General features: G+C 38.7%; 1 protein-coding gene across 2 annotated transcripts in view; it reads right to left on the reverse strand.

Moving 5' to 3' along the window:
- AOAH (acyloxyacyl hydrolase) overlaps positions 1-20,750 on the reverse strand; it is a 172,089-nt gene extending 151,339 nt beyond the window's left edge. For both annotated transcript variants that reach the window (XM_081244565.1, XM_081244566.1), the window contains exons 1-2: positions 20,315-20,750; positions 4,858-4,953 (exon numbers count right to left, since the gene is read on the reverse strand). In XM_081244565.1, coding sequence (XP_081100691.1) covers positions 4,858-4,953; positions 20,315-20,441 — 223 coding nt within the window. In that variant the 5' untranslated portion in view covers positions 20,442-20,750. The remainder of the gene's footprint in view (positions 1-4,857; positions 4,954-20,314) is intronic.
- Between the last annotated feature and the right edge of the window lie 1,852 nt (positions 20,751-22,602).

Raw genomic sequence — 22,602 nt, forward strand, 5'->3', positions numbered from 1 at the left:
ATGTCTTGACACATATAGATCTCAAAAACATAATGGTGAGTGAAAAGCAGAAGTTGCAGAGTTGTATATACAGTAAACATTGATGTGAAACTACAGTCCCCACAAAGGAGGATTCTGGAAAGATGATGGTGGAGGCAGCAGAGTTTTGGAATTTCACTGAATCTCTACCAAAAAAAAATAAAATAAAATAGAACTTCTAGATAGGAAAACCAAAACGCCATGGACGATACTTACAACAAAACTAGATATCTCCACGAGCCCCAGAATACAATTAAGGCAACGATAAACCACTCACAATCATGAGACTTAAGGGTTATCAACATCAGTGTGGGAGAAAGTAAAGGAAAGCAAAGGGATGAATAGCAGAATCTCCACAATAGCCCACAGGTATTGATGACAAAGTATGGTGGGCCAATGAAGAACATCAGCTGAAACTGGGAGGGGTTTTGCCCACTGCAGTAGCAGATGAGTGCAAAGGACTCAAGGTTATAAGGACTAAGGGATTTGAGTGTTCAGGCATTTACAAATTCTAGAAATGATCTACCAGACCTCCCTTCCAGGACAGGGTCCACACTGGGGGGAAACTAGTGGGTTTGGAATCAAAACTGAGTTGGATAGAAGCAAAGTAAAGAGAAAATCCAGGTAAAAGTGTGCAGAGGGGCAGAATCAGAAAATTTCAAAATGAAAGCAGCCATGTGTTTGTTTACTTACTTTTTAACACTACACAAAAACAATGGAAGAAGGAGTTCTGTGCATTTGGAGAAGCTACCCTTAGCCACTTCTCTTTCTAAGAGTTTTTGAAAACTAATTTCACATAAAAATGAGCAACAGATATGTATCTAGGTCAACTCCCATACAAAGTTATTATAAGAAAAAAAAAAGAATAAGGAACAGAATCACATCCTTACAGATAGCAAAAGCATGCCAGAAAATCATGCCAAAAAAAGGATTAAAACATAACAGTATTTCAAAATGAGTGAGAAGCATTAATAAAATAGTATAAGATATGAAAGAACAACAGAAATCAGAATTGGAAAAACTCAGGTATGGAATAAAAGAACTCAGGGAAGAAAACAAGATTATAAAAGTAATGAAATCTAAATTAGAATGAACACAAGAAGAAGGGAATACAATAGCTGATGTTTTAAGAGAAATAGAATATGAAAAAGAGGAAAACTTTCAAGATAAAAAATAAATGAAGTGATAAAAAGTATTCATTCAAGAGATAGGCAAAATTGTGAATACAGGCAAAGAAGATTTAAAATATGGTTATTAGAAATCCCTGACAAAGAAAACCAAATCAAGGAAACTGACCAAATACTAAAAGCTTTCCTGAAATTATAAAAAATGTATTTGAAACCACATATTAGTTTCAAAATGAGAGAATAAGAGCACACTGCATGCCTGAGAACATCAATATACAACAGCCGACACCAAGACATAGTCTAGTTAGATGACTAAATTTTATAGAAGAACAAAAAATCCTTTGAACTAGGCAAAAACAGCAAGTGACTTATAAGAAAAAGAAAATTAGATTATCATTAGGCTTTTAAATAACATATTTAAGACACTTAGGGAAAGAAACTGTGCCAAGGGTTTTTTTTTTTTTTTTTTTGGCCACACTCTGTGGCATGTGGGATCCTAGTTCCCTGACCAGGGATTGAACCCGTACCTCCTGCAATGGAGGTGTGGAGCCTTAACCACTGGACTGCCAGGGAAGTCCCTGCCAAGGATTTTTATATCCGGAAAAATACTGACTTTCTAATATAAAGGACAAGCCAGCTTGTTATCAACGTGCAAGAATTCAGGGAATATTGTTCCCATGAGTCCTTCCTGAGGAATGAATTTTAGACAGCACCTCGACTAGAGAGACATCTGCATAAGGGCTGGTGGTGAACATCAATCTTATAGTTGCTGATGGAACTAAAACTAAATGAAGATGAAAAGGAATGTATATATTGTACGTAATGGCCATATACTCAAATAATGGAGAAATTAGGCTGTCATATGTGTAAAGAAGGATAGGTAAATGAGTAATTATGAGATATTTTAATTCTATCAATCCCCCTGTCCTTGAGAGTTAGGACTTTGAGTGTGGAAAGAAGATACAGATATGATACAGAAGAAACTAAGAAAAAAAAAATCCTGCAGTCCTGAATTTGAATTTGAAGTGTCAGAATGAACTCATATATTTTATATTAAAATAATATATGTAAATGTATATATGTATATTTTCTATCACTGTCAACAGAAGAAGTCTAGAAAGAATGACCAACTGAGTAGCAATGACATTCCTATGCACCCAGATCATGGTCTTAATACTATTTCCCACTAAAAGAAACCAGAGCTTCTAAGAGAAATGACTGATTTCAAGCCTGGGGTTGGAAATGTACAAGACAGGCTGGAACAACTTGTCACACTAGTTAGTGAGGAAGCTACAAAGACTACTTAGACTTATGTCAAAAGGACCCAGAAGCCAACTTGAAGAAGTTCCTACTGGTCAAAGATGAGAGAATTTGAGCTTTAAAGGGATAATATTTGAAGTAGTCTGAAACTCATCAAATGTGTATAAATTCATGAGTTCATAATGATACTTTAAAGAAAACCAAGTGACTACTTTGGGATGACACTACAAAGGCAATGAGTTATTGGAAAACTGGCAAGTAAAACAAAAGAATCAAGCATTTATCCTGCCTTTCTTAGAATGAACAATAGTACCATTAGGAACTGTGGGGGAAAACATCCCTAAACTATGATGATGATGAGGGAAACTGTCTCTAATATATTTCAACTACTAAAGGAAATATAATTGATAGATTAGAATAGCACCATTTTGCAACCTCCAATGAATGGATAGACCTAGTCATAGAGCATCAACAGCTGCTAATATCACAAAAATAAAAAAGAGAAAACCACTTATGATGGCCTCCTGTTGAAAGAAAACACCATCACTTATAGCCTTGCCAAAGATATCAAACTGGAGTCTCATCAAGCCTCTGGATCTAGCTGCCAATTTTCAGGGAATACAGAGCACAGAGAAACATATTCAATCATACCACAGGGATGCCATCAGCAAAATGCAGAAACTCTACACGACAGATACCACAGCTAAATTACAAGGAAAAGGAAGGGATGGAAAGGAAACTGGTAGATTAAAATCGACTTAAAAGACATATCAAAAATTTAAAAACTGGGCAAGACTATGGTGTCTGGAGATACGCAGTTGGGTGATAAAGCTGTAAAGCAATACAAGGAAATGAGTATAGTGATCTTCAGGATGTTGTTTTTTTAGGGGGGAGGAGGAATTTATGATGGGTTGGGGCATGTGGATGGGACTTTTGGAGCAGCTACCTATCTGTTCCTTCCTGATCTGTGCTATGTTTACAAGGGTGTTCACTTTTCAATAACTGATAAAGCTCTAAATTTATTTTGTGTGTGTTTTTAATTTATTTCCTTTTACCAAAAAAAGGTTAAAAAATTATCCACAGACAATACTACACATAGTCTATGGATTCATACAAGTGAATGTAAAAGTATAAAATTTGCCAAACCCAATGCCCATCAAGTTCCTATGAATGGTTCCATCTAGGGAGGTGGTAGGAAAATGTAACTGGGAGTGGGGGAGGCCAATGGGCGTTTCAAGTTTATTTGTTACCTTCTAATTCTGTGAAAATATGTCAAAGTCTTAGCAATGGTCAAACTGGGACATTGCAAACACATGTATTTGTGTATTATCCTCTCCCAGTCTTTATTTTTGAATTCTAAAAATATGAGCTTATGAGTATACATTGAGACTGCATGCAATAAATTTTCCGAAAATGTTTTGATGCCATTGACACAACGTCTGTTAAATCAAATATAAAATCGTCATGAGTCCAACTACCTTACTTAAAAATAATAATGGGGCCTCCCTGGTGGCGCAGTGGTTGAGAGTCCGCCTGCCGATGCAGGGGACACGGGTTCGTGCCCCGGTCTGGGAGGATCCCACATGCCGCGGAGCGGCTGGGCCCGTGAGCCGTGGCCGCTGGGCCTGCGCGTCCGGAGCCTGTGCTCCGCAACGGGAGAGGCCACAACAGTGAGAGGCCCGCGTACCACAAAAAAAAAAATAATAATAATAATAATAATAATAATGTAGGCATCTTTGAAGAATTAGTTCCTTAACATTAAGTGAATGAAAATTTGTCTCTCAAAGAAGTTTATTCATTGTGATTGTACACCTAACAGTATTCTATAAGAGAAATAGCGTCAATATTTTCTTTCTGCTGAGAGTGTAAAAAAACTATACAATTTGTTTAAACCACCAATCATTTCCTTCTTTTGCAGGATGTGTAAAGGATTTTATAGGGATCCAGTTCAAATCAATGGAATGTCCCCAGATTATTTTCCCATTTGGAGTTTTAAGATCCATTGTCTCCTCAGCCTAAATAAAGCTCTGTGTTAGAAAGGAGGTGCTTGCATCTGAGAATGTATATGTGGTTAAATTAACAAAAATCATTGAAAATTATTCATTCATAATTTTGACCTTCTTGGTACTTAAGGCCATGATCACCAGGTGGGCAAATCATTATAAATGTGACACATAAAACAACAATCGGCCATTCTACATTTTATTCCCTAAATGTCCATAACAATCTCATTCTGCTATGAGAGAAAATGAATGTCGGGGGAAAAAATTGCCTCAAGTATTTTTTTGTGTCTTCCTTTTAATTTCTATGAGCTCCATAAGAATATCAACTCACAGAAATAACACAATCAGATCCTCCTCTGTAAGCACACGTAGGGTATAAACTCACTCATGATGGCTCATGAATGAAAAAAAACGCAGACCCACAGTCAAGTGAGCCTTTCTGTATTTACCAGGCAAGTAGCTGCACAGTCTCTCCATTGAGGTCTGGACCGTTGAGTTGTGAACTTGAGCAAGCTGTTCAATCACAGACACCACCAGCACACACCCTGCAAGGGAGCAGAAGTCAGCCATGTCACATGGAAAGCTGTGCTGGAGAGTTGGGGGAAAGAAAGGGGATATATGTGTGTCCTTAGAAACACAAACCTTGCTAAAACAGAGAACTTTTCTTTGCCATGCTTTTTATAATCAACCATGTATGTAAATGCACTGAGTTGTAGTGAAATATGAAGTGTGGTAAGAAGATTGTGTATTTGGGGGTCAGAAAGATTGGTTATCAGCTTACCTTTGTCACTTGTAAGCTATGTGACTTCGGGGAAGTAATTGAATCTTGCTTTATTTCCATTTCTTTTTGATCACTATCTCCTGTAAATGGGGAGATAGCGCACGGAAGACATTTACAGGAGTTAGTGTATGGAAGACAGCCAGCACTGAGGAGAAGCTCAGTGGACAGTGGCTCCTTTCCTGTCCCCTCTCCTTGCCTTCTGCAGGACAGCTTCACTGTGAGTAAGATCATTCTCACCCTACACATTCTCAGCCCGTGACCTAGGGTCAGATTTTTAATTGTGGAAAAGCAGTGGAAATTGCCCAACATTTGGAGTCAGAAGACCTGGGATTGAATCTTGCCCTTGAATCCTGGACTTACCACCCATCCTTTCTAAGCCTTGTTTTCCTTACTGCAAAGTAAATAAGTTTCCCAAAGGGCTGCTGTGATGATTAAATGAAATAAAAGTGCAAGTGAAGGTGCCTTTGAAAGCATACACTATTGTAAAATATTATTTTACCCCCCAGCTATAAAGCACTCTGCTTGAAAGCATGTACCAATATAGTATGTGTCTAGAAGGAACCTTGGATTAAATTAGGAATATATTCCTTAAGCTACTTTGATGTATGATAAGTGTGAAGGCTCAGAACTGCTAGGCTAATACCCCTAGAAGTTTCTATCACCAGCCTTGATCTCCTAAACTGCTAGGGAAGTCCAAACCTCCTTTGTCCAAAGGGAGGGGACTCTTCTATACACAAGGGGTTGGTTGGTCAAAGATCAGTAAGCCTGAGAAGAAATTGTTAGGCTTCATTTGGATAGGAGGAGTGGCACTTATTGGCAGAGGTCGGTTTCCAAGGAGGCAAAAGAAGGATTACATCCAAAGTAAAGAAGTTCCAGGGTGCCTGGCCCAGAAGTATGCTCACTCTTATCCACCTGCTCAAGGAGCTGGGGACCCAAGTTCACATGCAGTGTCATTAAAACCAAATTCCCACTAGGAATCCTTGAGGGAAAGTGGCTGATAACAGATGTGAATAGTACAATTGGGCATTTCTTTAAACCTCCCATAAAACGAGAGATTGCCAACAAAGAGGGAGAGATTTCCACCTTTCTAGACACTGCCACACCTGACCAGGCTCTGGCCTCATTTGTTCTGTACCCTCTGGTAACGCTGGGCAAAGCTGGGCTCACCAAATCTGAGATAGTTTGATCTTGATAACCATAGTCTTACTGCTCTGGGAGCACCTACTTCTGGGACATTTATCAACATCAGTTACCAAGGTTGATTGGATGTGCTTTTAACCTAATCCATGCATTGAGGGTTTTATTACATTGCAATGAATTCAGTAGCTGATACTTATTAGCACTTTACAGCCTAAAAAACATTTTCATATATATTTTGTTTTATTTTAAAAGTAACTTTTCAAAAAAGATAGATGCAATGCAATCTCATTTCAGAAAAATTTTAAGATACACAACAGTGTAAAAAAGATAAACATCATTTAAATCACCCAGAGATAAACCAATTTCACTTTTGTTTTAAATATATAAAATATGTTTAATATATGGGAATATTTTCAACATTTATAATGCACTATTACACCTTGATTTATGTCCCTGCTAATCACCTGCTAAGTTAGTGGAGCTAAATACATTTTAATAACTGCAATTTAAAATAATTATAAGTAATTATACTGCAATGTGACAAGAGAATGCAATGTGGTATAGTTGAAAAGGGAGAAGCTTTGGAATAAAAAATAAACTTTTTTTAAAAAAACAAGGTTCAAATGCTGGATCAGTCACTTAAAATGGTATAACTTTGAACAAGTTACCTACCCTTCTGGAGCCTCTTTTTAAGAGTTTAGAGTTAAAGCGTAAGTTCCTTGAGGGCAGGAATGGGGTCTTAGTATCTCTAATTTTGAGTGCCTGACATAAGAGCCTGGTTTGGAGGAAGGAGATAAGAGATGTTGGCTGACTTGCAGCCAACTGACTGGAGAACCAACCGAGGGACACTTCTGTTGTCACTTGCTCGGGACCTCCATAGGAAACGGTTAATGGATGCAACTGAATTTGTGTTCTGGCTCAGTCATCCCACTGATGACATTGCTTACTCTTTGTTCCATCTCATTACAGGAAAAGGCTCCACTTTTCATCCTGGTGTGAAACAACCAGCGCCCTCTCTTAAGTCAACCAGCAGATTCTATAGCAAATGGTCATGATGTGCAGCTCAGAATCAAAGAAGAACGCAGTGGAGATTGGGTTGAGACCTTGAATAGCAATCACTTCATATGGAGTCTTATCAATGAGTTGCAGCATTTGGCACCCAGAATGGACTTGAAACACAGGTACGTATTTATTTTCATCCTTGGAGTGGAAGGATGAATGCAAAGAGAATTGTGCTGCTTGAGACCAACCTGCTTCTTTGTACTTACAGATATGGGCTTTTCTTTCACTCAGAGCAATCCCAAGGACTCATGACTTTTGTGGCTCCTTAGCACTGCTGGCTAAAATTGGAAATCATTAGATAAATAAAAAGGAACCAAAAAAGTCAGCTGTCTCTGAAGATAGGGTGGATCTTGCCACTATGGCCACTCTGCCTAGTGAAGTTATTATGATCAAAAGGACCCTGCAGAAAAGCAGGTAATGGGGCTTGAAATATGTAAACGCCCATGTTGGGCTCAGCTTTGATTCGAGTCCTGCTCCCTTGGACATCCTTGCCCATTTCCAGCGAGCTCATCTCCCATTGGATTGTTAATTTAGGGTCTGCACTGAGGTGCGTCCTGAATCCTTTAGCAGCAAGAATGGAGAAATTGACTTTGCTATAGTTTCTAATAAGAGCATTTACTGTCTTGACAGGCTAAAAAAATTTTTTTCCTTGGAGAAATGCATATGCAGAGTAATTCCTCCCATTATAGACTATTCTCTGGCTGCTAATAAAAGGCCTGGGTCTGCTAAAGCAAGTTTGTCCAAGCAACTGTTCATTAAGGAAGTGATGAGAGTGGGTGAGAACTACGTATTTTGCTCAGTGGTCACTATCTGAAATCTCCCATATGGAAAATCTCTTCTCACCTGGCAAGTGAAAATAATGAGTATAATAGAAACAGACACCCCTGATATTGTAGGAAAAGAAGCAAATAGGCCAGAATAAAAACACCTGCCACAGCAATCTGCTTCTAGACACACATCTCAGGTAGACTGCAGACTGTACCACGGAATCCTTTTGAAATGAAACAGAACTCTTGAAACTCTAATTATAATCATATCTGTGCTGGCTGGAAACTCAGCCAACTGCAGAGAGCAGTCTAGTAGATTTCTCATTTGTCTGAAGCCTACACTTCATTGAGAAGCCTTGAAAGCACCTGGCAGTTGTCAGAACCAGGATCGACATGACTACCCTCCATTTTTGACCCTGAGTCAGGGCATAAATAATTCATCACATGGCTAGAATGTTCTCTGCAGATTTCAAAGGGTTTTGCATACATTATCATCTCATTCAAACTTCTGAACAACTCATAGATGTAGGAATTACTGTTCTTATTACTGTATAGACCAGCAATCGGAGGCTCAGAGAGGTTAGATGCCTTGCCAATTATGTAGCTAGTGAGCAGGGGAGCTGGGACTGGAACACAGTATGTATTGAGTCCAGGCACCATGCTGAGCTATAAGTACATGCTGAGAACAAACAGATATGATTCCTGCCCTCTTAGAGATCATACTCTATTAGGGAAAAGTGATTGTAAACATGTAAGCACGCATGGAGTTATAAATAATTTTAGGTACTATGAAGAAAAGGAACAAGGTGAAGTAACAGAGGGCAACAAGGATGAGGTGGTATGAACATCAACTAGAGCTGATAGAGAGAGAAGGCTTCTCTGAAGAACACACACAAAAATGGCTCATATAATGGAAAGGAACAAGCAGGGTGAGCAGCCAGGCAGGCTTTGTAGGTAGGAGGAGCTGGTGCCTACCTTATGGCAATGAGACTGGGAAAACCTGACATTAGGAGATGAGGTGCAGGCATAGGTGGAGGTCAGGTCTGTGGGTTTTGTAGATGGCAAAAGAGGTAGGGATTCAACCTGAGAGGAATGGGAAACTGTGAATGTGCTTTGTGGAGAGGGCTGCTGCTATTTGATCTGTGTCTTTACAATATCATGCCGGCTGTCAGGAGGAGGAAGGATCTTGGGGGCAGAGAGATGAAGAAGGAGGCTATTTTTGTCCTGGAGAGGGGTGATTGCTGATTGGATAGAGTAATGAGTGGCAGTGGGGATGGAGGAAAATGGGCAAATCTGGAATCTGTTATGGAGGCTGACCCGATTGGATTTATTAATAAATTGATGAGAAATGTGAGAATCAAGGATGACTCTTGTTTCTGGCTTAGGCCCTAGAGAAGCGTAGAGCACAGGTTTTAGAGTCACACCACACCTGGATTTGGGCCCCTGCACCCCTGTTGGACCAGCATGACATTATCAAGTGCATTCCTCACCTGACCCCTCTCTCCCCACCCAATGCCCCTCCACAAACACCTAAATTCCGTTCTCAGATTTCGCTCATTGGGTGGGAGCAGAGGATATAGTTTTATATGTTGTAATTCTAATCAACAATTTTTATCCCAGATCTTTCTCATGTTGGTGAAGAGAAAAGGAAATAAGAAAGAAAGGTAGGAAAACAATCACCCAAAATGATCCTACAGCCAACTTTGTTTCCCTGAGATATTAGTTATCAAGCCAGAGATGGCAGCACACAGCCCAGGTATGAACACTGCAACTTCACTTTTTCTTCTGCATCCTACTCTCAGTCTGGACATGGATAGGGAGAGTGGGTAGGAGAAGAAAAGAGAGTGGAAGGGAGGAAAGAGAAGGGAGAAGTTATGGTACAGCAGAGACTGAAGAATTTGTGGTTCAGACAGACCTGGGTTCAAATCTTGCTTCTATTACTTATGAGCTGTTGTTTTTGTTTTTTTGTTGTTTTTGCGGTCGGACCCGCAGGCCCATCAGCCATGGCTCACGGGCCCAGCCGCTCCGCGGCATGTGGGATTTTCCCGGACCAGGGCACGAACCCATGTCCCCTGCATCGGCAGGCGGACTCTCAACCACTGCGCCACCGGGGAAGCCCCTGAGCTGTTGTATTTGGCAGGATGGTTAAACTCTCTGAACCCAGATTTTGGTACCCACAGAATAGAATAATAAAGCCCTCTTGTGTGGTACATTAAAAATGGCCACAGACTTTTTATACTTCCTCCCATGAAGAGGTGATATCTATTTTCCAGGCTTTGAATCTGGCCTTGTGACCTTGCTTTGATCAGTAGAACATAGAAGTGAGAGCATGTCAGATCCAAACCTAGACCTCAAGAGGCCTTGCATCTTCCCTTTTGCCCTTTTAGACCTTCACAGCCATGAGCTTGAGCTAGCCTGCTGGAGAGGCTACATGAAGGCAAACCCCAGTAACAGTATGCCAACTACCAGATTCGTGAACAAGGCCATTCTAGATATCCAGCCCCTCTCATTCCACCATCTACCATGCTCTAGAGTGCAAACCAATGGTTTTCAAACATTTTGCTCTGAACCCCCAAAAGAACTTTGAAAAACTATGTATGCTTCTACATTTTAATGGATGTTAAAATATTATTAATGGATGTCAATTTCATTCGTTGCAAAATTCCAGGAAGATAGTAAATATTATAATAGAAATATTACATTAGTCTTCTATATGTTTCTAAAGGAACCTAAATATTATAGTGACTTATACCAACTCTCATCTACTTTAAAAAATATATGATCAAGTTCTTTTTCACAGTGAAAAATATACTTTGATAATTCCTCTCCTTGAATTCGTATTTCAATAAAAATCTACTTCATTGAATTTTTCTTCCACTAGAGTTTTATCCCAATGTAATGTATTTTTATTGTTGGAAGTATTTTTTCACACTATTATACTTCTTAACACTAAAAATATGTATAAAATTTAAATAAAAACTTTAATTTCTTAGGAATAAAACCCTAGAAGTACTTTAAAAATTCTTCTGGATAGAGTTTTCTTTATTAGCAAAATTAACTTATCTAAGCAATATGTATTGTCAATTTGATAAACAGTTTCTAAATAATAAAGGCAAAATTTTCTTGGAATTAAATCTCTTAATGAGATGGTTGGGCTGTTTAAATTAGTACCTGTATCTGTTAAAAAATATTACTTATTCATGTAAATAAACAAGGTTCATGTCAAATATCATGTCTGTTTTTCTTTTTCTTTTTTCTTTTCCTTTTATTTAATTGAAGTTTAGTTGACTTACAGTGTTGTGTTAATTACTGCTGTACAGCAAAGTGATTCAGTTATACATACATTCTTTTTTTAATATATACTTTTCTATTATTGTTTATCATAGGATATTGAACATAATTTTTGTGCTATATGGTAGGACCTTGTTGTTTATCCATTCTATACATAAAAGCTTACATCTGCTAATCCCAATGTTTTATTTTTCATTTTTAAAGAGGTAAGTTCTGAGAAAACATGCTTACTTAAATAAGTAAATGAGAATGGAAGGACTTTTGATATGGCGATGTCACTCAATTCTTTAACTCCTTCTGAGTTAAATGTCAAAAATCTGATAGTGATCTATCATTGAAAATTATTTAAGTCTCCCTTCAATTGTGTTGAAAGCAAAGAACTAGAAACCACCTGCCTTGCAAAAACATTTGTTACCCAATCAATGGAGTCTTTCGCTTTCTCATTTTCTGAGAAATATTAAAAAAAGTTTTACTAAGACTTATCTTTTAATTTTACCTACTACAATTTCATTGAGTGAGGCCTTGTTAAAACCTAATATACTCAGAAAGAACTGACAAGTTGAAATATTGTTCTTTTCAACACACTTTTACCTATACAATATTTTAAGTAAAATTATTTATCTTATTGCATACTTCATAGATATTTTTGTCAAATGTTGGAGCTGCAGATTTAGTTCATTCAAACTATGAAAAATGTCCTCTGTATAAACCTAAATAGCAAAGTCAGATCTTATTATCAAAGAAATTAACCAATCAGATTTTCAGAAATTTTCAGAAAAATTTCAGAAAAAGTATGACTTTATTTTTCCATTTACTTCTGTATTTGAATTCTAAGATAGATAGAGGATGGATGAATAGAAAAAGATGGATGATTGGGTGAGTGGGTGGATGGATGAATGAATAGATGGATGAATAGAAAGAAAGGTAGACAGATGATGAATAAATGGATAGATAGGTGCATAGATAGAAAAATCATCTTAGACTATGCCCAATCATTTTTATCCACTAACTTAGCTGCTAACTTGAAAAGTTCCCACCTGCCAGCAAAGGCTTACTACTGCCAAATTTCTTACAAATGTTTTGTTGAAAGAAAAAGATGTTTAATTTTAGATTGTCTACTTAACAATTCAAACTTAGAAGTTAAATAAATCAATAAAAACAAGATCCAAACTCTATAAATATAAACCTAGATGGTTTTGAAAGGAAATATACCCGAATATCAGTAGTGATCATCTGAGTTTTGGGATTACAGTTGATTTTATTCTTTAAAAGTATTCTGTATTTTTAAAGATCTCTATAAAAATTATATATTCTTTTATAACTAGAAAAAACCCAATAAATTGTATTTTATCAAACAAATTCTCATTGAGTACGCTTTTTAATGTTGGCTTCTACCTCAATAAGTTTTAGGAAAACATGAAAAGACCTTTGGACCTTTGTTCTTTCAGCTCTCCGCTAGGTGTTTTCACAAACTATATCTCATTTAATCCTCACAGCACCCTCATGAGATTGTTACTTCCCATTTTACAGATGAAAAATATGAGGCTCAGAGAGGTTAAGCAATATATCTAAGGCCTTTCAGCTAAGCAGTGATTCAGCTGCTCACTGGATAGCTGGTAATTCCAATCCAGATCTATTGAACCTTGAAATTTATACACTGCTGAGTGTCACACTGCAGACACTGCATACATTAAAATTTTGAAAGTGAAAATTATCAATCATGTTAATTAAAATAATCATTGCTATACTGAAGTCTATATGATTTGTGAATATTGTTTCCCAATATTCTTTTCTCTTTCTAATGATGTTTTGTGCAGAACAGTGTTTAAACTTAATAAAGTACATGTTATCAATTTTTTTCTTTTTGTATAGTTCTTTTGATATCATATCTAAGAGTCTTTGCCCAATCCAAAGTCACACAGATTTTTCTCTTGCACTTTTTCTAGAAGTTTTTAGTTTTAGCTTTTACCTTGAGGTCTATGATTTATTTTGAGTTAATAATTGTGTGTGATTTGAAGTAAGGAATCAGATAGTGTCAGTTCTCCAACCACGTTCTTCAAAAATTTTGTCTATTCTGGCTTCTTTTCATTTCCATTAAAATTTTAGGATCAGCTTGCCAATTTCTACTAAAAAAAAGGATGTTACAATTTTGAATGGAATAGTGTTTAGTCTATAGATCAATGTGGGGAGTATTGCAATCTTAACATTATTGAGTCTTCTGATCCATTAGTGGGAAGCATCTCTCCATTTCTATAAAGCATCCTTTAATTTCTCTCAGCAATGTTTTGTAGTTTTCTATGTAGAGTAATTGCATTTCTTTTGTTAAATTTATTCCTTAGCATTTTTTATTATATTGTGAATGGAATTGTTTTCTTAATTTCAGTTCTTCAATGTTTGTTGCTAATATAAATAAATACAATTGATTTTTTATATTAATCTTGAATCCTGGGACCTTGTTAAACTCTCTTATTAATTCTGGTAGTTTTATTGTAAATATCTTAGGATTCTCTACATTCAGGAACATGTTGTCTGAAAATAAAGACAGTTTTACTTATTCCTTTTCAATTCACATATCTTTATTATTTTTCTTTCTTTATTAAACTGAATAGAATTTTCAAAACAATGTTAACTACAAGTGGTGAGAGTGGACATCCCTACCATGTTTCTGATTTTAGGAGGAAAGCGTTCAATCTTCCATCATTAAGTATGACGTTATCTGCAGTGTTTCATAAAAGTCCTTTATCAAATTGAGGAAGTTCCTTTTTCTTTCATAACTTGTTGAGAGGTTTTAACAAGGGTGGGTGATGGATTTTGTCAAATAATTTTTCTATTTCTATTGGGATGATAATGTAGTTATAGCCTCTATTCTACTAATTTGGTATATCCTATTAATTGATTTTCAGATGTTAAAACAACCATGCATTCCTAGGATAAACCCCACTTGGTCATGGTGTATAATCCATTTTATATGTTGTGGGATTCAGTTTGTTAATATTTTATTAAGGATTTTTGCATCTGTGTTCACAAAGGATATTGATCTGTTATTTTCTTTCCTGTGATGTCTTTGTCTGGATTTGGTATTAGTGTAAAACACAGAATGATCTGGGAAGTCTTCCTCTTATATTTTATGAAAGAAAGGAAATGTATTCAAATGGGTTGGTGAATACATTCAAGGCTGCATCTAGTTCTCAAGTCTCCCTCAGTTTTCACTTTTCTTAGGCTCTTTCAGGTCTTCCTAACACAGATACAGTTTCCCAATCAATCAGGGATGTATGGAGACCTCATCTTAGCCCTTCTATAATGTTCACATTACCAGGGTCTCCCTGTTAAATTTCTGGCTGATCTTCATTGTCCAATCTAGGGCCAAAACTTTGAGTTAGCAAAGCTGCAGTTTCTCCTTGTTAATTCCCAATGGAGTCCATCACTTTTAGCCAACAAAGCCAGGGATCTTTGAATCCTGGTTGAATCAAGTCTGCCCCATTAGCAGTAGACTTACTGGTTTTTGCAGCCAGTTTCACAGTGATGAAACTACTCTTCTTACTAAGCTGAGGGCAAGTGGAGATGGAGCAACCTCAGGCAAAAAGGTCAGAGTCTTACTGTTCTTCCTGAAGTTCAAGCAGTTTTTCAAGAATAAACATTCCTCAATTCATTGTGTGCCATTGGTTGATTTTTAGTGTCCTGAAATGGTTGCTTGTGACAGTCTTTCCAGTTTTATGCTTGGTCCTAGATGTCCTTTGTCCAGGGAAAGATTCAGATGGGGAATTTGTTCTCTATACTAACATTGAAAAACAACTACTTTATGAGAGGAAGTGTATGGTAGTGGAGTAATTTGTTTTCCTTTCCAAATTCTGAGTGTGAAGGCCAGGAGAAAAATCTTGAATATCAAGCCCTTCTCCCTCAAAAACAAAACAAAACAAAAAATGCTTCAACCCACAGTTTACTCTTCATCTATGAATTTCTACTATATAGTCGTGCCTATTTGGTGAATCACTTTGGGACCAAGTCACATCAATTCTCTTTTGCAATACTATCTGGTGTTTAGTTTGAAGACTTTTTCTTTTTTAAGCATTTCTATGAGTGGTAGGCAGAATGATAAGATTACTGTCTCCTGATGTAGAGGCCTTACTTAATCCCCTCCCCTGAGTGAGGGCAGAACCTGTGAGTGTGATTGGATATCACTTCTGTGATTGTGTTATGTTCTATGATAAGAGAGATTTTGCATATGTAATTAAGGACTCTAGTTAGTTTACTCTGAGTTACTCAAGGTGATCCTGGGTGGACCCAACATAATCAGGCGAGCCCTTTAAATGCAGAGAGTTTGTTCCAGCTGTTCTTAAACAAGAAAGAAATAGCTACGTTATTAACTTCCTTTGCAAAGGGGCAGCCTCTCAGAGCTGGCTGACAGCTTGCAAGCACATGGGACCTCAGCCCTGGAAATCCAAGAACCTGGATTCTGCCAACCACTAGTGAACTTGTGAGAGAACCTGAGTCTCACATCATATGCAGCCCCATGTGACATCTCGATTTCAGCCTTGTAAAACTCTGAGCAGAGAACCCAGTTATATTATGTCCAGACTTCTCATGTGCAGAAACCGTGAAATAATAAATTTATGTTGTTTTAAACTGATGAATGTGTGGCAATTTATTACACAGCAATAGAAAGCTAATACACTATGAAATCTTTTTTCATAAGTGAATCTTTCCTTAAGATATCCAAGATTTGAGAATTTGTATTTACATAAGATGTAGATTCACATGTAATTATTCAGTTTACTCAGGCCTCTTTGCCTTATGATAGGTTTAAATGCAGGACTTCCATAGCTTATTTTCAATATTTTTTTTCCTGATTTCCAAAAGAATACATAATCACAACCCCTTTGGGTACTTAGTATGTACCAAGCACAGTTCTAAGTCCTTCATGTGTATTTACTCATTAGCCCTCCACATCACCCAAGGATGCAGGTCCCATGTCATCTCATCTTACAGATAGGGGACACAAGGTACAGAGGGTGAAACTGTGCCCTTAATGTCACATATGTACAGAGTGGCAGAGCCAGGATTCCAATCCAGGCAGTCTGACCCCAGAGCTTAAGCTCTTTTGCTCTTAACCACCATGTCTTACTATTGTTTTTGCAAGCTCATCTAGAAAATGTGGAAAATTCAGAAATGCACTGAAAAGAGATTACAGATCATTTGTAACCTCATCACTCATAGATAACCATAGAACAGCTATTGGCATTTTGCTGTTCATCCTATCTGGGAAGACAGCTATATAAATAGAGAGATAGGCACATTATATATAATTTTACGGGGATTTTACTCTGCTTAATGCTTTGCAACATTCTTTTTTTCCCCTCTTTCTCATAGTACATTTAAACTATGATCTAGTTTACTGCCCACCCCTTCCCACCAAAAAAGAAAATTTTCACTTTCTCCTTAAGGAAAAGCATACTGCCCACTTGGATTCTTTTGGTTTTGCTCACTTTGGGACCTTTCACAGAGTTGTGGACCTCTCTCTAGAGCGTCTTTGTGGTCCTTCTCTTCAGGGTTATGCCCCAGAACAATCCAGGAAAAAAAGAAAAAAAGGCAAAGGTGAGTTTAGTGAAAATTGAGATGATCAGAAACCTACCATCTGTGCCAAGGTTGGGATTAAATTCTGTGATAATCTAAAAATAAAAGTAGGGGATTAAGGAGAGGGCAAGTGTGAAGAGTGAGGGACAAAGTGCAGAGGGCTGCAGCTGGGAAACAGTGGGCATCTGGCTACACCTCAAGGGTCTGCAGGGGCCGCGATGGGGGAGGTGGGCAGCTTGTCAGCAGGGAGTGACCATGGATTCTGTTGAGAACAGCCCATGAGCTGCACCAGCCATGACACTTCACTGTGGGAGTTCTGAGGGCCGAGAACCGTGTCAGGGTGATACACGAGCCCTCCCCAAGGACTGAGAGCAACCCTAAGACAGGGGAAAAGGAAGAGAGCCCTGAATTATCCAGAGGAGACTAAATTTAAACACATGAGTGGAAAGATGAAATGTTTTCTGCCCTCAGCAGCAATGGTGGTGGCTTATGAACAAGTGTTCCGATATAGAGAAATAGAGAAAATGAAATTTCTGTACATGTAAATTGTGATCATAAATTTTCAATCTTCTCTGCTGGCTCTGTCTAAATCTTTCTTATTTTTGTCAGCAACATTGTCATTTTACCATTCATGCTGGTTGAAAGCTTAGGATCGTGTCATCCCCTTTATCTTTCAAACTCTGACCACTGTGTGTGTGATGTGGTTCGGGGGGGAGGAGGTTTTATCAGACTCTGAGGGCATTTTATATATTTAACCAAACATGAATGAGGGAAAAACAAATTTTTTTAAGTGCTTTAAAAAGCTTCCTTGAAAAAAAAAAACAAACCCAAAATTCAGTGAATTAATTTAAATGTCAATGACTTAGAAACATAAGGATTACTTTGCCCCTAAATCAGCCATGTAAAGAAAATAATGTTTTGCAAAAATGAACATGGCTTATTATTGATTTCATAACATTTGAAAAGTGGCAGAAAGGGGCCCTGGCTGTTCCAGCACAGTAGAATCAGAGTTTACTTAGTGATCAAATGAATGTACAGTTCAGTGCAAAGGAATTATGGTAAATTGGGAAAGAGGCCACTGGGGTTTTGCATAGCTTAGTTCTGATTTTGGAATATGTTCAAGGCCATGCCCTCCAGATCTGCTGGTTGGTTCCCCACTGCAAAGGTTCTTCTTGGCATAGGAGCTGGGGTTGTTTGTTTATGATGGGGATGTTGGTTCAATCACTCAATAACTTCTACAGTGGCTCCTTGTGGAGTATCTCTCCAGTCACAAGAGTTCCCACTTCTGTGAGAGCTGCCCCCTCCCTCCGTGACCCTGGCAGCCACATCTGCACTGGGAGCTCTCCTCACTCTCCCCTGCCTCTTGTTCAGTGAGCTAAAGACTTAGCCCAGATTCTCTGTGCCAGGATGTTAGATGACAGCCAGAAGAAGAGTTCGTCTCTGTGTGGGTTGACCTCTTAATGTGCAAACTCTGGACTATGGGAGCCAATGAGTTGGAAGACGTGTAGTCCTGCTTTTCGTTTGAAAGTTGTTGGGATTAACAGAAGTCCAAATGACAATTCCTCCTCTTCTCCCACCCACTCTATGAGGCTCTTCCTCTTACCACCAGCTGCGAGTAAGTTTACTTTGCTGCTTCCTAAGACACTTCCACATTTGGCCAGTGCCTAAGAGCACCCCCAGGTCCCCTTTCAGGAGACACCTCCAATCCCCATAGCTGCTGGGCGTGCTGGTGCTGAAGGTGCACACTCAACCCACAAGATCATGGTATGACAAAATGGTTATTTTAAAATTTGTTATGCAATAATAGATAGCCAGAACAACTGCATCCTAGAATCCCCTCAACACCTCCTTGTAATTCTCTATGCCTCAGTGGGAATGGGGCAGGGAAGGGAATGGGTATCTCATGTCTACTTTATAGGGGTGGAGGGCCAAGTATCTCAGATTATGCAACCATCCTAGAAGTAGAACTGATTCCACTTAAGCCTTTCTCAAGTGCATTTCCACTTGACAAGCTTTAGGTGTTTGTTTTGAGAAAATAGATGGTAAATAATTATCTGAGGGAACCAAACAGTGGGTGGGGATAACCTCCCAGGCATGGCTCCAATGGGGCCACAGACCTCTGCTTCCAGGCCTGTGGAGAATAGATTCGCAGGGAATCTGGGTCTTAAGGTTTTAATTTAAAAGAAGACCTTGAAACCAGAGATGTGTTCCTTAACATGTAAAATGACTGGAAATCCTGGTTTTTCAGGAAATAGGACTAATTCAGATATTTTTCTGTACTGTCTCCAGAAATAATTCATATGTATCATAATCTGTATCCACACTTTTCATTTGTAAGAGATGGCCACCATACTTATCCCTCGAGTTCTTTTTCTGGCTTCTTAAAACAGGATTTTATTTTGAGATCTGCTCATTGAATAATTACTACTCAAACTTTTGAGTATCCTTGGCTCCATGGACTGACCCATTGAAAGCCCTTGGCCCTGTTCAGGAATCTCCAGGTATAACATGAATATCAAAGATCTTACCCTACTTTTACTCCTCTCCAAAAAAACAAACAAAAAAAAACCAGCCCCCCCCTAAAAAAACGAAAAACAAAACCCAAAACGCCAAACAACAACAACTACTTTGAAGTAAAATACTTCAATAAGATAAGTGAAAGCCATATCTCAGTCAAAGTTCAATGTTTCCAGGTGACTGTCCTTTCATTGCCATCTCTGTACTCACTGAGAAAAGGAAGAAAACTAAGATTATTGAATCCTTACTGTGTGCAAATACCATAAATTTACACGCATGATCTCAATTCTCACAACATCGCCATGAAGTGGGTATTATAAGCCTCATTTCATCCATAAGAACACAGAGGCATGGAAGTGTTAAGTGGCTCCAAGTTTCAGACTGTAAGGGACAGAGCAGAGGGGGAGGAGGTGGCAGCAATTCAAAGGTCAAAGTCCATCTTCCTTCTACTGTGTAATGCTGCCTACTGTCCTGAAAGGTGGAAAGAATTTCATGCTTTTATAGTTGCCCATCCAGGGGGAAAAAATTCCAATCACCAATGAGGTGGAAGACTTTTAATTCAAACTAGCAACTATATAGCATGCTTCTATACACACATATGTGCATGTAGTGTGAACACATATTCTAAGAAGCAAAATTTTTCTACGCTGGTAAGGTTATTGGTGTCTTACTTGCAATCTTATAGCTACGGATGTCATTAAATAGGTGATTTACTATGCAAGCCAGGGATTTGACCCCATGATATCCACATTAAAAATACACAGAATATTTACGTACCTATACAGACTTGGCCATTGGAGCGTCTGGTGCCGGGCTGGTGGTCATAGGCTGGAGAGGCCAAGGTGTGAAGGGTCAGGAGAAAGAACAGAGGAGTGGCCATAAGGATTTTCCAGGGTGACTTCATCTTGGAGCTACTGCACTAGAAGACACCAGCCTGGGGACAGAAGCGGCCGACTGAGGGATGCTGAAGTTGAGGCCGAAGAATCGATCAGTCTCTCTCCCCTTCTCTTTCGTTCTCTGACACACACACACACCACACTCACATACACATTTTTCACTACGGCAGAGCCCTGAGAGACAGCCACGCTGGCCTGGGTCTGGGAAGAGCTGGAGTCCCTTGCACACTGTTCTTCTAAGCTACAAACTGCAAGACAAGGAAAAACCCAGGTTGCAGCTGAGGCAGCAACAAGTGCTTCTGCACTTGCTGGCTGAAGTCTGTGGCTGTGAACCCCGGGAAACTCGAGGCTTGCTGGAATCGTCCCGCGGCCTGGTTAGGTGGCACTTCCTCTTTCGTTGTTGCAAAACAAAACTAACTTAAAAGTAAAACCGAAGAAGAAAACTTCAACCACAAAAACAGCAGCCTTTAGCAATTTGATCAGCAGTGTTCACAGGCTGTAGAAATTATAATCTGTTGTATTCAGAAGTTTAGTTTTGCTCTAAACAGTTTTATATGGTGAGGTTGGGCTCCTTATTTTGTTGTTAAAGAATATTCTGGTCAAGTAGTTATTTTCCTCTGGAGAAGTTGGATTATTCCTTGAAGGGTCAAGTTTTCCCAAGGCCATTTATTGGTGTTCAGAAAATGAACAGTGGGACAGTAATGGGCAGTCAAAATGGCTGGATTTTCAATCTAATAAGAAAAAAGATGAGCTGTAATTAACCAATTCATATTTACTTGGCTGTATACGATACATCTCTTTTCTCCAGAATTTCAAAGTCTGTTTACATCCCTCACCTGCAAAAGATTTGTTCATTTTTAAGACTGATTTTCTATTTTGAAGATGAGAATTGAATGCTGTTTTTCCAAGAAGAAAACAAACAAACAAACTTAAAACTAAACCAGATCATAGATAGAGAAAAGACATATAATCTAAATGCTTTGTTCTAAAATAGGATACAGCAAAGTCACAAGCCATTCTCCGACGAGGTAAGGGGAGTGGGGCAAAGGGCCGCAATCTAGATAAGCCTGGGGGATCATGCAATTAATATTCTCCCTGTTTAGGCTCTGAGGAAAGCTTATCATAAACTTTATAAAATATTATAAAAGTTATCAAAATTGGTAGACATTTCTTCTCCTCCTCCTGCTTTTACTTAAGGAATAGCATTTTAAGCAGCAGGTAGAATTTTAGAGTTGTATTCTTTCCAGGAGGTAGGAAATACCAATTTTTATGGTTTGAAGACTTCTTGGGTGAGCATTAGTTTAACAAACACCAATTTGTCAAATCTCTGAATCTGCAGCAGAGATATCACTCACCAGGGTATTTCCCTACTTAAGGATCCAGCACTGGTTAGGCCAGTGAATGCCATGGATGTCCTTGGTCACCATGGACCCGTGGCTTCCTTTGAGGCTGAGCTGCTGTTTCACAAGGTCTCTGACCCTGTGGCCAAGGGAAGCTCTGGAGGTCACCAGGACCAACAGAGGGGTCAGGGCCTAGAGAAATTCCGGAGAATTCCTCGGCAGGCAGGATAATAGAGTTATTAATAGCACTGACTGGAAAGACAAAAAGACACATGTTCAACTATCCTGTCCATTGTTCACTTCTGAGTCATGTATTAGACCAGTGATGGAACCTTTCTATACTTTCTTCTACTTCTTCATTTATATTGTAATTATAATAATATTTGTCAGGGTTGCTGGAAGGACTAAAATAGACGATGTATTCATACTATAAAGCAGTGTGCCCAGCAAGAAGATTCGGTAAATCAAAGCTTTGGTTATTATCCCAGCAGGAGTATGATGAAATTTGCACCCCAGGCCAGATTTCGAGAGAATTCTAAGACGCCCATTGTAGTTGCAGGCCAAGGTATAGGAAAATGATACTGGCTGCATTTACTGAAGGCTGCATTTATCAAACACCGTCTGTGTGCAGGACAGCCCTCTAGGAGCAGAGTCTAGTTTGTTAACCCATAGGTGGGTGAGGAATCTTCACACAGCTTCGGCAAAAGCATTTGGCCCTGGCTCTGGGCCTCCTGAGAGTCTCCTGGTCTATGTCTATGGCTGTGAGCAGGACTGGGACACCTCAGGGTGAGAGGCATTTCTCACTGTTAGGCTGTGTGCAAGTTTTAGG

Source organism: Mesoplodon bidens (genome assembly GCF_964165515.1).
Source record: "Mesoplodon bidens genome assembly, chromosome: 9".
In the NCBI taxonomy this organism is placed as follows: domain Eukaryota; kingdom Metazoa; phylum Chordata; class Mammalia; order Artiodactyla; family Ziphiidae; genus Mesoplodon; species Mesoplodon bidens.